The sequence below is a fragment of the Balaenoptera physalus genome (assembly GCF_965194825.1).
Source record: "Balaenoptera physalus genome assembly, chromosome: 15".
Taxonomy (NCBI): domain Eukaryota; kingdom Metazoa; phylum Chordata; class Mammalia; order Artiodactyla; family Balaenopteridae; genus Balaenoptera; species Balaenoptera physalus.
Window position 1 is genome coordinate 75,916,078 of NC_138894.1, and position 15,913 is coordinate 75,931,990.

A 15,913-nucleotide genomic window follows, 5' to 3' on the forward strand; every position below is an offset into this window, starting at 1 on the left:
TTTGTATAATGAACCATTATAACTGACCACATTACTATGTCTAAACAGGTTAAATCTAGTTTTTGATAATCAGGAAATGGTAATTCTTTTCTGTTTGTTTCATTATTGTTTTATGTTTTTATCCCCAATCTTCATTTAGAAAAAGTTGAACTATACTTGATTTACAATATTGTGTTAGTTTCAGGTTTATAGCAAAGTGATTCAGATATATATATATATATATATATATATATATATATATATATTTCTTTTTTACATTCTTTTCCATTATAGGTTATTACAAGATATTGAATATAGTTCCCTGTGCTATACAGTAAAAATCCTTGTTCATCTATTTTATATATAATGCTGTGTATCTGTTAATCCCATACTCCTAATTTCTCCCTCCCCCCCTTTCCCCTTTGGTAACCATAAGTTTGTTTTCTATGTCTGTGAGTCTGTTTCTGTTTGTAAATAAGTTCATTTATATTATTTTTTAGATTCCACATATAAGTGATATCGTATAATATTTTTCTTTCTCTGTCTGACTTACTTCACTTAGTATGATAATCTCTGGGTCCATCCATGTTGCTGCAAATGGCAATATTTCATTCTTTTTTATGGCTGAGTAACATTCCATTGTATATGTATACCATATCTTCTTTATCCATGAATCTGCTGATGGCCACCTAGGTTGCTTCCCTGTCTTGGCTATTGTAAATAGCACTGTTATGAACATTGGGGTGCATGTATCTTTTGGAAATAATAGTTTTCGTCTTATCTGGATATATGCCCAGGAATGGGATTGCTGGATCATATGGTAACTCTATTTTTAGTTTTTTAAGGAACCTCCATACTGTTTTCTATAGTGGCTGCAGGAGCTGATAATTCCTTAATTAAGCCACTTACTTTTCTCTTTCTATGGCCACAGAGTGAAACCCTACTGGAGCCAATATATTTGTGCCACTGGACAGGGGATCACAGCTAGACAAACTGTCACCATCACTGAGGAGTGACACTAGCTTCATGCCTCACTGCCTTCAGATCAGTAATGTCTTTGGTGAGATGTCCACTTACATTCCTGGGAGATGAGACAGTATATGCCTATCTCCCAGTGCATGGATGGTCACTGACCCTCTACGTTTGTTCCTGGGACTTACAGTTCTCTGTGAAACTCCAAAGGCTTTCGACATTCATCACATACGTGGGGATACTGCCAAGCAATGACCTGAAGCATTATAGTAATATTGTTTATTAGCACATAGGCTCTGGAATCAGTTCCTGGATTTAAATCCTAACTCTGTCACAGTGAATACATTTACCCTTTCTGTGCCACAGTTTTGTCATTTGAAAAATGGGGCACTACTAGTAATTATCCTCAGAAGGATGTTGTGAGGAAGAATAACAATATATATACGCAAGGTACTGAGAACAATTTCTAGAGCATGGTATACACTTAATATCTGTTAACTCCTGTTACTATAACTATTATCTTCAACAACAGCAAAAGTTTTACAACCAAAATAATGCCCATGTTTCAATAATACTTTAAAATTAATTCTAAGAAAAGGTTATACTGAATGAGATTGATACTATAAAAGTTACTCTTTGTAAACAGCTTCCTTTCTTTCATTGAGTGAGGTGCCTTCTTGGGTTACAATTTGTTAATTTCAAAGCCGCTGCATACGTTTTTAAGTCAAAATCACTGAGTATTCATGACCTTTCTTTAATCAGATAAACTCACTTTAGCAATCACTTTAATCCAACAATTACAGTTGAAAAGAATAATATAACATATATAAGAGGGTATTTGGTATTGTGTATCTGATTTACAACCTCTTTCCTTACAAGAAGTCCTTTAAGGTCACTGAAAAGGTCTCACAAGGTATTAGAATGAAGAGAATATTCCTAATGAAAATTAATGAAATGAATTCTCAAACCAGGGTCAGAAATTACAAAAAAAAGACTTTCTGGAAGTAGACTCTAAACATGAAACAGAAGTTTCAATTTGAATCAAAATAGTGACAGTGGTTGCTAAAGGATTGGAGCTATTTGAGCTGTAAACCTTGAAGAGGGTGTGTTTGTGTGTGTAATCAAAAGACGAAAACCACTTTGCCCAGCAGAGCTAACCACTTTCAAGGAAGTCCAGTATAAAAATTAACCCAAATGTTTAAAGTATCTAAAATACCCATAGTTCTCTTAAGCAAAGCAAAAAGGCATTTTGCATTAGAAAGTAGATTTTCTTTTATCTTTTTCTATATTTTTAAATCATTTTGAACAGTACAGAGAACTGATTGGTTTCACTTTTTGTTCATAATCAATTTTAGTTCCTGTTGCTTTGATAGTTATTATTACTACTAAAATGATAAAATTAAACCACAAAGCTTTACATATTCCTGATCTGAGGTAAATATATTAATTCTAAAATAATATCACACGTTTTATAAATCTGGCTTGAAATGAATTCTAATGCATATCATTGTGGTTCCTAATTTTAATCACTTTGTTTATTCTGATTTACTCTTCAAATCTATTTATTTATATAAAAATGAGATCTGTGTCCAAAAAGCAAGCAGGTTTGGGAAACCACACAGTTTTGGTTTTACTGAATTATCTAGTAGCCATCTTGTTTGTTGCTGCTAAATATTCTACAAGACATTGTTTCTGTGGCAAAGAGATGAGTTCACACCAGTTTGCTCAGGAGCTGAGTGGCTGTCAATTTCGCAGCTTTGCTTTGAGTGGTGAAACGACAGTGACACATCAATGCAAATAATTTCCTTGGTTATACTAGCAATCACACAGCCTGACACAATCAGAGCTTGGAAGGGGCATTTGCAACAATAAACAGAAGGCTCTGATTTTTACTTAAAATTTCAAAAGCTGTCCTGATTTCTAGCTTATTGGCCTTGATTACAGGCCTATGAGGAAAGAATTATTTAAATGACTAGCAGAATTAGTCTGCAGTTGTCAATTTCCTCTAGCTTTCAAAAAAAAAAAGAAAAAAAAAGTCTTACCAGAAACTGAGCTCTCTGTAAAGCAAAATTACTGTTTTCTGGACTAATGTAAGCTTAAAACTAATGAATGACCAAATGAGTGGAAAGAGAGACAGATAAGGACAAATACCAAAAGAAGTATATTAGAGAATCTGTGTGAACTTTAATTATTGAAAATAAAGAAAAAAAATCAGAGTAAGAAACTCATCATCTGCTAGAACAAATAAACCCTGCCACCTCCTTCTGCCTCTACTATAACAACTGTGAAATGGAGTAACAGAGCATTCAAAGTCCTACTAAGACCTACCTGAAATAATGGACAGAGCAAAATACAATGCAAATTATTTTCTTCTTTTAATTTCTTTTGAAAATATAAGATTGTTTATAACAGAAAAACCTGTATTGTTATATTTACATGATGTCATATATAGATATAACATATATGACAATAATAGCACAAACAAGGGGGATAAGGAGGAGAAAAGTTGTTATATTTTACCAGAATTAAGTCACTATTAAACTGAAGTAGATTGTGTTAATTTAAAGATGGATACTGCAATCTCTAGAACAAACTACTAAGAAAATTTTTTAAAAAAAGGTAGCTAAAATATCAACAAAGAAATTAAGATGGTACACTAAAAACATTTGTTTGACACAAAACGAGGCAGTAAAAGAGAAACAAAAGAGGAATGAGACAAACAGCAAACAATATCAAAATGGCAGGCCCCAATCCAACTATACCAATAATTACATTAAATGTCAATGGATTAAACTCTCTAATAAAACAGCAGAGTTTGTTTAAACGTATACAAAAGCAAAACCCAACCATATGCTGTCTACAAGAGACACACTTTAGATTTAAAGGCATTTAAAAAAAAGGTTGAAAGCAGTGGGCTGGAAAAGGTATACCAAGCAAACAATAAACAAAATAGAGCTGGGATGGGTTATTAATATCAGATGAAATAGACTTTAAGACAAGAAATATCTAGAGACAAAAAGGAACATTCCATAACGATAAAAGGGTCAATACGTGGGAAGATATAACAATTATAAATGTACATGTACCTAAGAACAAAACCGATAGAACTGAAAGGAGAAATAATCCTTCCTTCATTTGTTAGTAGTATCTACCTTCCTCAACCAAAGGCTTTCCCCAGTTCCTGCCAGGAAACCCTTTCCTACAGCTACAGCTATAGCTCTTTCCAGCTTCTGGTAACCACACTCTCCTCTTGCCCATGCAGTCCTAGGGAAGGTAAAGACTCGCTGCTGCTCCTAACCATCCCTTTTGGTTTTCTTTAACCTTTGGACACAGTCCTTCCACTGAATTCTCCCTAGTTACCTGTGTGATGTGCCATCTCTTTTCTGATGGAAACTTGACCTATATCTAAACTCCTCTCCTTGATTTGAGAGAGACTAGTAGTTTCTTACTAAATAGCCATTCTCTCTTTCTCACTCAAGTTAAAAGCACTCTGATTTTTAGTTGGGCATTTGCTGCCCCAGAAAAAGAACTACATTTCCCAGTCTGCCCTAGCACACATGCTGAGGCCTTATGAATTAAGTTCTAGAACGATGACATGTAATTGGAAGTGGTGCATGAGACTTTTTCAAAGTCTCAGTAAATAAGAAGGTTTGTACCCTCCTTCCATCCTTTTTCTATTCTCTTACTTGGATTGTGACAGCTGGAGCTCCAACAGCTTTTTTGGCCTATAAGCAAGAAAGTCACACCCAAGGGATGATGGAGTATAAAGCCTGAAGGAATCTGGGTCCCATGTGACCTTTGGATATGTCATTCCAGCCCTGGACTGCTTCCTTATACACAAGAAAGAAATACACTTCTATCTTGCTTAAACCATTGTTTTTCAAGTGTTTATTACCACTCCATCCTGATACACATGGCCTGTGAGGCACTATCTTATCTGGCCCTGACTCTCTTTCTAACCTCTCTTGTGTGACTCTCTTTGCTCACTGTGCTCCAGTCACACTGGCTCATGCAAAGCCCTTTGCTACCTTTTGTAGCTCTTTGCACAAGAGGACTTTTTTTCCCCTGAAATCTCTTCACTGAATCTGAATGGCTGCTCATTAAGGTCTCAGCTGAAATGTCAACGCCTATGAGAAGGCTTCGCTGACCATCCTAACAACAGCTCCCCTCTTAGCCTCTTTCAAAGCCCTCTGTTTTGTTCCATTATGGTGTTTGTCACCATCTGTAACATATATTTGTTAGTTGACTTCTTTATTGTCTGTCTCTCTCATTAGACTCCATTAGGGATGGTGTCTCTCTTTCTAATTCTCTCTTATATATATAACATATGAAGTTTTCTCTGTGTCACTCATCACTTTGTGCCTTGCATACAGTAAGCGAGCTTAGAGAATATTTGGTTTTAAAAATGCGTATCAGTGTACCACACCTTTATCTGATCTCTTTTCTCATTAACTAGATCAGGGGTTGGCAAACTTCTTTTGTAAAGAGTCAAAGAGGAAATATTTTAGGCTTCACCATTTTTGTTGCATATTCTTCTTTTCTTTCCCCTAACAACTCTTTAAAAACATAAAAACCATTCTTAGCTCAAGGGCCATATAAAAATAGACTCAGGGTGGAGTTTGGCCCATAGGCTGTGGCCAACCAACCCTTGCGGGAGACTCTAGGTGTCTTAAGGTCAAGCCTGAGTTATTTACTTATATCCTCTGGGACCTAGCACAATACTGAGCACACAGCAGGTTCTCAATCAACTCAGAACTCAGGTGAATTGGATTAAATTGATTGGGTTAGGGGTCGAGAAGAGAAGAAATGAAATGGAACACCTAAAATGGTCAGATTTGGTCTAATATGTATTTTGCCAGGGAGATAAGGCCTATGGTCCAGGCTGGATGACTCAAAGGGTCATCTACCAAGGAGTTACAGGTAACTGGAAAAGATCTCAATACCCTCTCCTTCAAGCAGCAACCCTGTGACCTTAGGCAGCTGCATTCCTTACAGTGCAGCTGACAGGGGCCCATGAAAAACAGCCAATTTTCCCCAGTGGTTGCTTTTGCTCTGTGTTACTGTGCCTTGCTATCTGGTTCTCTTGTCATCCAGTATTCTGAAAAGCTGCTGCCTTAAAGATAGCATCTACCTCCAGAGGTAAATACAGCTTGGCAAATACAGAATTACCTACATAACCACTACAGATAATTCTTAGATGATGGCCAGGAAACCTTTCTGAAAACAGTTTCTGAATGAAAGCAAGTCCCTGATCCTGCTGTGGTTCCAAATCTTGCGATATGTTGATATGGATGAAGGAAAGAAAGAAGGAATAAATGGATGAAAATTCTCCACGGTCACAGCTCCCACTCCTGGAACTGCCAGAACGCCAGGAAGTTGCAGTGTCTCCTGAGAGATCCCAGAATACGTACAAGTTCTTTCTCCCCTAGGGCATTCTTACTTCCGAACACTCTGGCAAGGTCTGAGGCCACAGCCATCAGCCTCAAGAGAGGAGTGCATCTTTCCTCTAGCATCCAGAATGCTCAGAATTATTGCCAGCACCTGCCCTCTCGACAAACCTCTTCCCGGGCCTGGGCAGAACAGAGGGTGCGGGAGAGCAGAGACGTTATCGGGTGTCCTGCCAGGTCTTCAATCTGCATGGAGCGGTGAACCAGCCACAGAAGACTGGCTCCATCTCTAGGCGCTTCCTTCTTCCTTTTTCTTGTTCTTGAGATCTCAGAATAATTCAAGGCAACGTTCTATCATTAAGTCTCTGCCACCCCATATTCAACTCCCATCTTCATGACAAGAAAAAAGGGAATAAGTGGTCCCATGGGGGTTGTAACCAAGCAAGCAGATGCTTGCAAAAGAAGGTAAGTTTCAGATGCTTAACTGTATGACTGAATAAAATGCATTACCTAACCAAGCTTCACTCTGATGTTACAAGTCCTACATTTTAGATACAAGAAAGACGCAAAAGGGTGGAAATAATTTATTTAAAGACAGGCTGTGAGTTAATGATGGAGCGGGAAACAGCATCAAAGTCCCTTGATTCACAGACAAGGTCTTATCTGCCAAAGAGCCGAGAACGTGGGCCCTGACGCTAAGAGCGGGGAGCAAACGGCCTGGGGAGGAAAGGAGTTAAGAGCCTAAGGAAACACTTCGGAAGAAGTAAATTCAACAAATCTCGAGGTCCCTGTACCTGTTCTCATGAGTGTCTGGGGGTTCTATGTTTCTGAAGAAGGTAATCGAAACTAAGTGAAAATACGACTTTAGGACTTAATTTTGCATGTGACAGAGGAAGGTAGAGAAGGGGCTGTAAGAAATAGTGGATACACGGTACTGTGGGGAAAACATTCTTTGGGGAACAGACCTTCCAGAGGAACAAGAACTGCCATAACACTGGACGCACTGACAGGAGAGCTGGCAGGAGCTGAGGGGCGGATGCGCTTCTATCCCTGAACAGCTCTCCTGCCAGGCCCCGCCAGAACCGGCATCCTTGAGTTGCATGTGGAAAACACAGGTGAGAAAGATCAGTGCCAAGGATATCTTTTTTCCCCTTATATCTGATATGATCTGACATCATCTTTTTTGAAAATGGAATCATGGCTAGGAGACCAAAGTAAGTTTCGGGACAAACTGTTGAGATTTCATGCCACTTTGGGATGAAGAAATTGGTTGAAGCAGTCATCTAATTTACTGTTTGTAACTGTCCTTCTGTGTGTCCTTCCTTCTGCGTCCTTCTCTCACAGCCACTCTGGGAGGCCTCAGACCATAGCCACCACCATTCACGGCAGGGTACAGGTCCCTACTGCTGAGCTGGGCTAGAGGAAACACACCAGACTAATCCCCCAGGCAGCTGTCCAGGGTCATGAGACACAAACCAAGCATACAGTCAGGATCTGGGGTCAGGTTACCAGGCTAGAAACAGAATCACTGGGATCAAGATGGTGGGGCAAAGTGGACAGAGCAAATAGGAAGTGAGATCTCAGAAAGTGATTAACACTCAGAACAGAAAACCAAAGCCGTGATAAGGTCAGAATTAAACGTGAGAGCTGGAAGCAGCAGTACGCAGCTCAGCTCAGTAGAGCCACAGAAGATGGTGAGCAAAGAGGAGAGTGCCAGGAGGCCTTGACTGTGGGACCTCCTCTTCCACCTGGCCCTGTATTGTAGGTTAAGCTCCATCTGCTGATGTCTCCACAGGACTTACCAACCAAATCCCCAGTGACGTAAGAGGGAACTAAAACAGAGGGAGGCTTGTCCTAGTGATTTGAACAAGGTCATATAATTAGTTGGAGGCACACCCAAGATGAAAATCTTCATCTCTCCAACTCTCTGCTTATCTGTATGCATAATTAATATAGAGCAACATGCTTGCATTTTTCAGATGCATTTGAAAAGATGGTCCAATGTAAGACTAGTTATCGAGTAGGAGCTCCATATGAAGCACTGCATGACAAGGTGGTTATCATTGGCAAATACCTTAAACGATAAGGATAACCAACTTCTTAGAAGTACGTATGGCCAACTGTCAATTATCTCTATGTAGATTATACCGTGGTAAGGTTTTCATTAGCGCTTTCTTCCCTCTACTACTGTGGACATTTTTGGGTTTCTTCCCCTACTAACTGTTGATGTGATGTCAGGTAAGACAAATTAAGCACTATTTTAGCTTAAGCGAATCATAACCAAGAAAGTAAAACTGCTGGGGAAGAAAAATGCCCCCAAGTCATTATCTTTACACCGACAGCTTGGCTAAACAGGGCCAAAGCTGTGCATCCTGAAATAGTTTATTAAAGTCTAGGGTAGTTCCATATACTGAGTGAAGTCAACCCAAACCCACCGCTTTTCTGTAACTGGACTCAGGAGAGCTGAAACTTCTGTGCCTTTGGCTTGAAGTCTGGGCATGTTGCATATCAAATTACTAAAGAATAAACCTCGTAGCTGACTTGCAACTTAAACCCTGCACGATGGTTCGCTGGTTCTTATATAACAAAGAAATATACAAAAGAGACTCTAAATGATCCATTAAGGAAAAGCTGGAGCAATGTTTACTGACTGATTAATATAATACAACAGGAATTTAAATATGCCTACTGTGTGGAAAACACTGAGAAGTCATGTCAGGAATTCATTAAAACATAGTCCCACCTTTAAGATATATATTATATATTACCAAAGTTACAGATTTTTTTCACTTAATAAGAATGATAACCAAATGAGCAAAGCAATATGTTTCGAGTAATCTTGAAAGTTTTGAGGCCTGAATCTGGAAAGATACTTTGAAAACAGAAATCTCTCTAGGGTAGGGTTTCTTAAATTCAGCACTACTGACATTGTGGACTCAATAACTTTTTGTTTTAGGGACCTGTCCTATGCATTGTAGGATGTTTAGCTGCATCTCTGACCTCTACCCACTAATGCCAGTAACAACCGCCAGCCCTGGTCCCCTACCCGTCGTGACAAACAAAAATGTTTCCAGACATTACCAAATGTCCCCTGAGCAGCAAATGATACCTGGCTGAGAACCACTGATCTAGAGATATTTTCTCTTGAAGACCACGCAGTAAATATACTTATGCTAAAGTAAAAGGAACCAAGTCAGGACACTCAAGTTTGTCATATTCATTATTACATGTGGTTTAGTACATTTTTAAATGTAGGCTGCCATGCTAACAGCAAAAGTATACTCACTGTGCACAAGAAAACAAAAATCTTTCCACATCAGCAACAGAGTGAGTTTTGTGAAGCCTTCTGCATCGTATTCCACGACACCCCTAAGTAATAAAAACATACACACAAACAAGAAACCCTCATAAAAACAAGGTATAAAGGAGGTGGAAACAAGTAAAGAATATATTCATAAAGTCAGGGTTATTGAATCCGAGATGCATTTAAGACAAGTGAGTGTTACCACAGGAAGGATGTGGGATTTGGAATGAAAGCAGCTAGGTTTAAGTTACAGCTTTGCCATTTTACTATCTGTTACAACCTCGGGCAAATCACTTAACCTTTGGAGCCTCAGTTTCCTCATCTGTAAAACAAATATAATCATATGTGTAAACTTCATCATGGAGTTGTGAAAAACAAGTAAGGTAAACCATAAAATGTTATGCAAATGTTAGTTACTAGTGATGAGCAAAAGGACAAATGAAGAAATCAGGGCAACAATGACCCTATGTCTGTACAGTGATAGTGAAGTCTCACTTTCACTTAGGCACTGAACAGTAACAAGCAGTGACAATATTACTAACTACAGGATTATATACTACTTTCTTCCGAAGTATTTGGAATCCTTTCTCTTGTGTCCCCCTATCCTCCCCACCAGGCTCAAGACAAAGTAGCAATGTTAGCTGGGTGGACACTGGGATCAGATGGGAGATGCACGCCTCACGCGTCAATGGAGAACAGCCTCTGAGCATGGAAGGGCCTGGAGAGAATTCTGATAGGCTCACCTCCCCCATTTCCCTCAAGAGCTAAGTGCTTGGGGGGTGTTACCATAATGTGCCAATACTAACCACACAGCGAGGACAAGGATAATGTTCTCTCTTGTCCATACAAAGAGGCCTTTGTTGTCCTTAGAGATGCCTTCATCCTGGCTGAGTCAGGCCAATCAGACCATTAATACTGATGGCCTCCAGGTTTAAGTAGGAAGGAACAGTTGAACTCATTGGGAATGTAAAGGAACTAAGGTACTGAAGGCTTAGTGATTTGCTCAAAGACTGTTGATACATCACTAAGATCTGCTGACTTAAGTCAACAACTCTGTTCACCAGTTTGTATTTCTTTTAAGGATACGTAATTTACTCAACATTATAACACTGATATCTAAACTTTTTAGATCCTGCATCCCGCAAGCAAAAACAAGCATGAATCCTTTTCATTACGCATATAGTACAGTATATGGTAGTACCTGTATATGATTTCGTAATTGTATACAAGTACTACTATATTATATGTATAAAAAAACACAAAAATGTACATAAACCGAATGAGATTTAAAAACAAGTGTAAATTCAATTTTCGTGAATACCAATGGAGCGAGGTGGGGCACACACCCCTGAGGTATGTGCAACCTGCTTTGGAGGTCATTGTGTTAACGTCTGCATTTTCGATTATATATAAGAAAGATAATCTTACTCAAAAATGAGAAGACTAACGGTGTCATTTATTAACCACTCTTTGTATCATAAGCACTTTCTCAAAATGCTCATAAATAAAGCTGAAAAAAATCTTAAGTATTAGAGACTCACGTGAGAGGCAGTCATACTGTTTAGATATTGATACTTCTATTTTGGGGATATGACAAATTTCACTGTGGATAATGAGAAAATTCCTTGAAATTGTTTTGAGGAGTCATAAATTTTGCTTATAATTATGCCACATTTGTAAAATTATATCCCAACCTTCTTCTTTTTTTTTTTTTAAGATTTTTTTGATGTGGACCATTTTTAAAGTCTTTCTTAAAATTGTTTCTGTTTTATGTTTTGGTTTTTTTGGCCTCGAGGCATGTGGGATCTTAGCTCCCCGACCAGGGATCGAACCCTCACCCCTCGCACTGGAAAGCGAAGTCCTAACCACTGGGCTGCCAGGGAAGTCCCCCCAACCTTATTCTTGACCTCATCTTCTCTTTCTTATTCCTTTTGCCCTAATTTCTTCATTTACTTATTTAAAATTTTAATACACACACACACACACACACACACACACACACACACACACATACACACACACACCCCTTCTCTGGAATAAGGTGGGAGATAACTAGACCACTAAAACCCTTAGGGCTTAGTCCCCTCAGGTAGGTAGAGGATCCACCTTTTAAAGAGACTGTAAGGAAAGTCCATTCCCCACCCCCGCCTCCCAACTAAGCCCTGAGGGGAAGGTTGATAAGGGCTCTACCATCATAAGGAAACAGCTGCAGAGCAGCCCACCACAGGCAAGGTGAAGGAAAGGGCCAGAGCACAGGGAGGGCGGGGGGAGACGCCCACCCTGGAACTGCAGCTACACACTTCCCTCCTCCCTTGTGGGGCCTTCTTCCAACTCCTAATCCCAAGTGTGAGTCATCGCGATGATGTCTAATGCCAGACTTCCCCCCCGAATCTCTGTGGCCCTGTGGGGCGTGGTGGTCCTCCTATCAGGAGACCTGAGCTCTGGGAACAGGATCCCAGCCTGGCTTTCTCTCCCCGAGGTGTGTGACTTCCGCCGGGTGCCTGAACTCGCCAAGGTTTCGGGGCTTTCTTCAGTAGAATGTGCCAGCCATGCCTGCCTGCTTCACCTCATGGCTGCTCTGTGATGACGGAGGTGAAAGTGCTGTGCAGACTCTAAAGAGCCCGAGAAGAAGCAGGCCTTACCCACACTGTTACTGCAGTGTTTGGGGCTAGTCATGCTGCTGCTCCGGGAAGACACTTGATTCTACTGTTTGCTAAAGAATGTTAAAGAAAAAGGCCTTCCTGGGAGCTTCAGTGTAAGCAACACACCAAGAAGAATCAAAATGGCATTCAGAGGCATCATACGGAAGAACTGCTCTTTTCTTAATCAAGCCCTTGTATTAGGGTCATCAGGACATGAGTGCGTCATTGATTCGTGGTTTAAACAGAGAACTTACGTGCCAAAGTGACTGAGAAAAGCAGCAATATACTCTCTTCTTTTGTGATATCCTTGAATCACATACTGCACCTGGAATAGGAACCCAAAGCTGAGAAGTGGGGTAGGAAATCATTAAACATTTTATTATGTAAAATTTCAAAGATTCAGAGAAGTAGAAAGAATAGCAAATTGAACATCCATATGCCCACACCTCTATTCAACAACTGTGAATATTTTGTCTAGTTGCTTTATCCAGCCATCTACCTACCTATCAACCTGTCAATCAATCTTGCTGAAATGTTTCAAAGGAAATTAGAGACATCATGACAGTTTGCCCCTAAACACTTCAGCATGCATCTCCGAAAAACAAGACATTTTCCTGCATAACCACAATACTGTTGTCATACCAAATTTAGTAATCATTCTCTGAATTCATTTAGTACGCTGTCCATTTTCAAAACTTCCCAATTGTCCCCAAAACATATTTGAAAAAAGCAGGGTGTAAACAAGGATCAGGCATTTAATTTAGAAAGTCTTTTACTATAGAATAATAGTACCTCCTGGGGTGTGGATGTGTGTATATAATATTGACTTTTCAAAGAGATTGGGCTAGTTGTCTTATTCTGTATTCTCGATTCTCTGATTGTTTCCTTCCTTTTTTCTCTACCTTCTATATTTCCTAAAATTGGAAGTTAGAGCTAAAGGTGTGACTAGATTCAGGTTAAATATTTTGGGCAAGAAAACTTCCTAGGTAATACTGAGTTTGATCATTGGTTAAGGTGATGCCATCCAGACCACTCTACTGTAAGGGGATGTTTCCCCTCTGCCATAGTGAGTAATCCAGGGGTACACCCCTCAAAGCATGGGAAGATCTAGTTCCCATGAACCTTTTACTTAATGGTTTTACTATCTGTTGGAGATCCTTGTCTGAATCGATTACTTCACTAGGGCCTGAAAAAATGGTGATTTTTGTATTCTCTCATTCCATCTGCATTTATCAGCTGGAATTCTCTATGAAGAAGAGCTTCCTCTCATCAAATGGGTCTATTTGGTTATCTTGAACTACAACGCCTATTGAAAAGGCACAGTAATGCTCAATTCTTTCTTTTTAAGCTCATAACATTCAGAATAAGGAGTGTTACAACAGGAGATTTTATTTTGCCTTTTTATATTTCCTTGTTATCACCAAATGACAGTTTCTATAAAAAAAATTTGTGAACTCATTAAGCTAGGCATCTGAAAGTTAGTCATTTACCCATCAGCTTCTAACACAAAAATACATTCCTTATGAAATGTCTTCATAATGGCTGAAAGAAACAGTGGGAGAAAAAGACCCCCCAAATTGTTTATATTGGCTGTAGTCACACTGAGTTTCCATGGATAACAAAAGCTCGAGATAAAGTGCTTGAAATAACCTTGACACAATTGGTACTGATAGCCATTTGTACCCTTTAAAAGTAAAACAATTCTATTTATATAAAAGGGGTTTTATGTCAATTTATAAAAACAGTGCTTGCTTTGCAGGCTTAATGCAGGATCAGAAATGTTATTTTGGGAAAAGAAAAACAGATGATAAGTTTGCTTAAGTGGCTTTGTTTAAAAAGGGGATGAAAACAGTTCTGTATACTTGATTTTAAAAACAGAAAACCATTCTAACAGAAACCCACAACAAAACTGGCTATAAAGATAGATTCCAATGTAATTATGGAAATTCATTTGAAGAGATTGTTTCTAAAAGCAGCCCATACTGTCCTCGTTTGTGGCAAGTAGAAGAACATCAATTTTAAAAGACAAGCAAAATTAATGAAAGGGAACCAGATAAGAAAAACTGACTGATTCTTGTATTTCTGGGAAAATGGTATTATAATTTTTTTGAGGAAAATGTATGACTAGAAATTAATCTCAATTGGAGAGCTTTAAAAAGGCTTTTCTTCTTGGTTCTGGAAGACCAAATTTGCATTTTTCTCTATAATACTGGGATACAGATTTGAAGGCAGTGCAAAGTCCCCCAGTGTAAATAAGAACTCTGTCCTCTGATCCGTTTTGCAGGAGGGCAGTGGCTGCGGGAATTTGGTCCAACTAGAAGCAGCCACTCCGTGAGAGTTAAATACCCTGGAATCTGTGCTGAGCCCACAGACTGCGGAGTTGCCAGGTTTTAGTTTCTCTGACATTTAAAAAGTAATACTGAAGCCTTTGAAGTATTATTATATTTCTAAAATATTTTCTATATAGAGATGAGCTATCTTTTGAATGAAAGAGACAAACAAAAGATTTATTTTCCAAGCCGTTGTGAACAAGTCAACAGGAGCAAAGAAAATAGGATTTTGGGAATTAAGCAAACTGAGTCCATGTGGGAGAAGAAAGAAGGTCAGTATTGCTTGCCGATTAATATCTCCGATTTTTAGCTAAATACACTGGCTGGACATTAACAAGCATATTCTATACTTTGTAGAAATAGCTGACAACAACCATTAGTGGAAACGCAGCTACTTGCCAATGCAAGGGCTCATTCACACAGCTAAGAGACGGCTTTAGATAATCTGATGTGCCTGACTATAAGACAAGCTGACCTGGAAATCCTGCCCCTAGAAGCAGGACTCTGGCAAACTGCTCCTAGACATGACAGGGAGAATCAAAAACCAACTATTAAGAAGTGCAGTACAGAAAAGCAGGAAGAGATAAAAGCAGCTCTACAGAATTACTGTGATATTAACTAGTGGCAAACACACACACACACACACACACACACACACACACACACACACGCATGCAACAGATAATTGGGAAATGAAAGAGTTCAAAAATTTTAAACTGTAAGAAGGTGTAAGATCTAGCAAAAACTTAGGGCATAAAGGAAATTCAAGAAAGAGGAGATATACATTTAAAAGATGAAGATAAGACTGGAACAGGAGGTCAGAATCCTCAGAAAAGGAAGGAGGGCAAAGATATCAGGAGAGAAACTGATGAGATGTAATTCAAAGTAGGAAAGGACGATGTCAGACGGAGGCTGCAACTAAGAGGATGGGGTGGAGAGGACGGTGTGTGCACCAGGATGCTGGGGAGACGACACTGGAGGAAGGAGCCTCACAAGGTGGGGGAGGCAGGGGACTGCTTTTACCTTGTTGGTGAGCAGGTGGCACACTTGAGGAACATAATCAATGAGACATCCTCCTCCTGGAAAAGCTGGGATATGAAGAGCTGAGGAGCCGCCAAGCGCACTGAAAGGAAAAGAGTACAGTGGACACTTCTCTTAGGGCTCAGGCAGTTTAAGTGACACCCCAAACAGACCTGGCTTCTCGTGTCCAGCTCTGCCCACCAACTGCCTGAAATAATGATGAGGGTTACAGGGGCTTCACTTCACGACTACATTTCCATATATATTTTATCCATTTTG

At 39.4% G+C, this 15,913-nt stretch overlaps 1 protein-coding gene across 4 annotated transcripts in view; it reads right to left on the bottom strand.

Moving 5' to 3' along the window:
- Positions 1 to 15,913, bottom strand: part of BABAM2 (BRISC and BRCA1 A complex member 2) — a 443,342-nt gene that overhangs the window by 89,615 nt on the left and 337,814 nt on the right. For all 4 annotated transcript variants that reach the window (XM_082427967.1, XM_082427965.1, XM_082427966.1 and 1 more), the window contains exons 8-10: positions 15,638 to 15,737; positions 12,539 to 12,609; positions 9,625 to 9,707 (exon numbers count right to left, since the gene is read on the bottom strand). In XM_082427967.1, coding sequence (XP_082284093.1) covers positions 9,625 to 9,707; positions 12,539 to 12,609; positions 15,638 to 15,737 — 254 coding nt within the window. The remainder of the gene's footprint in view (positions 1 to 9,624; positions 9,708 to 12,538; positions 12,610 to 15,637; positions 15,738 to 15,913) is intronic.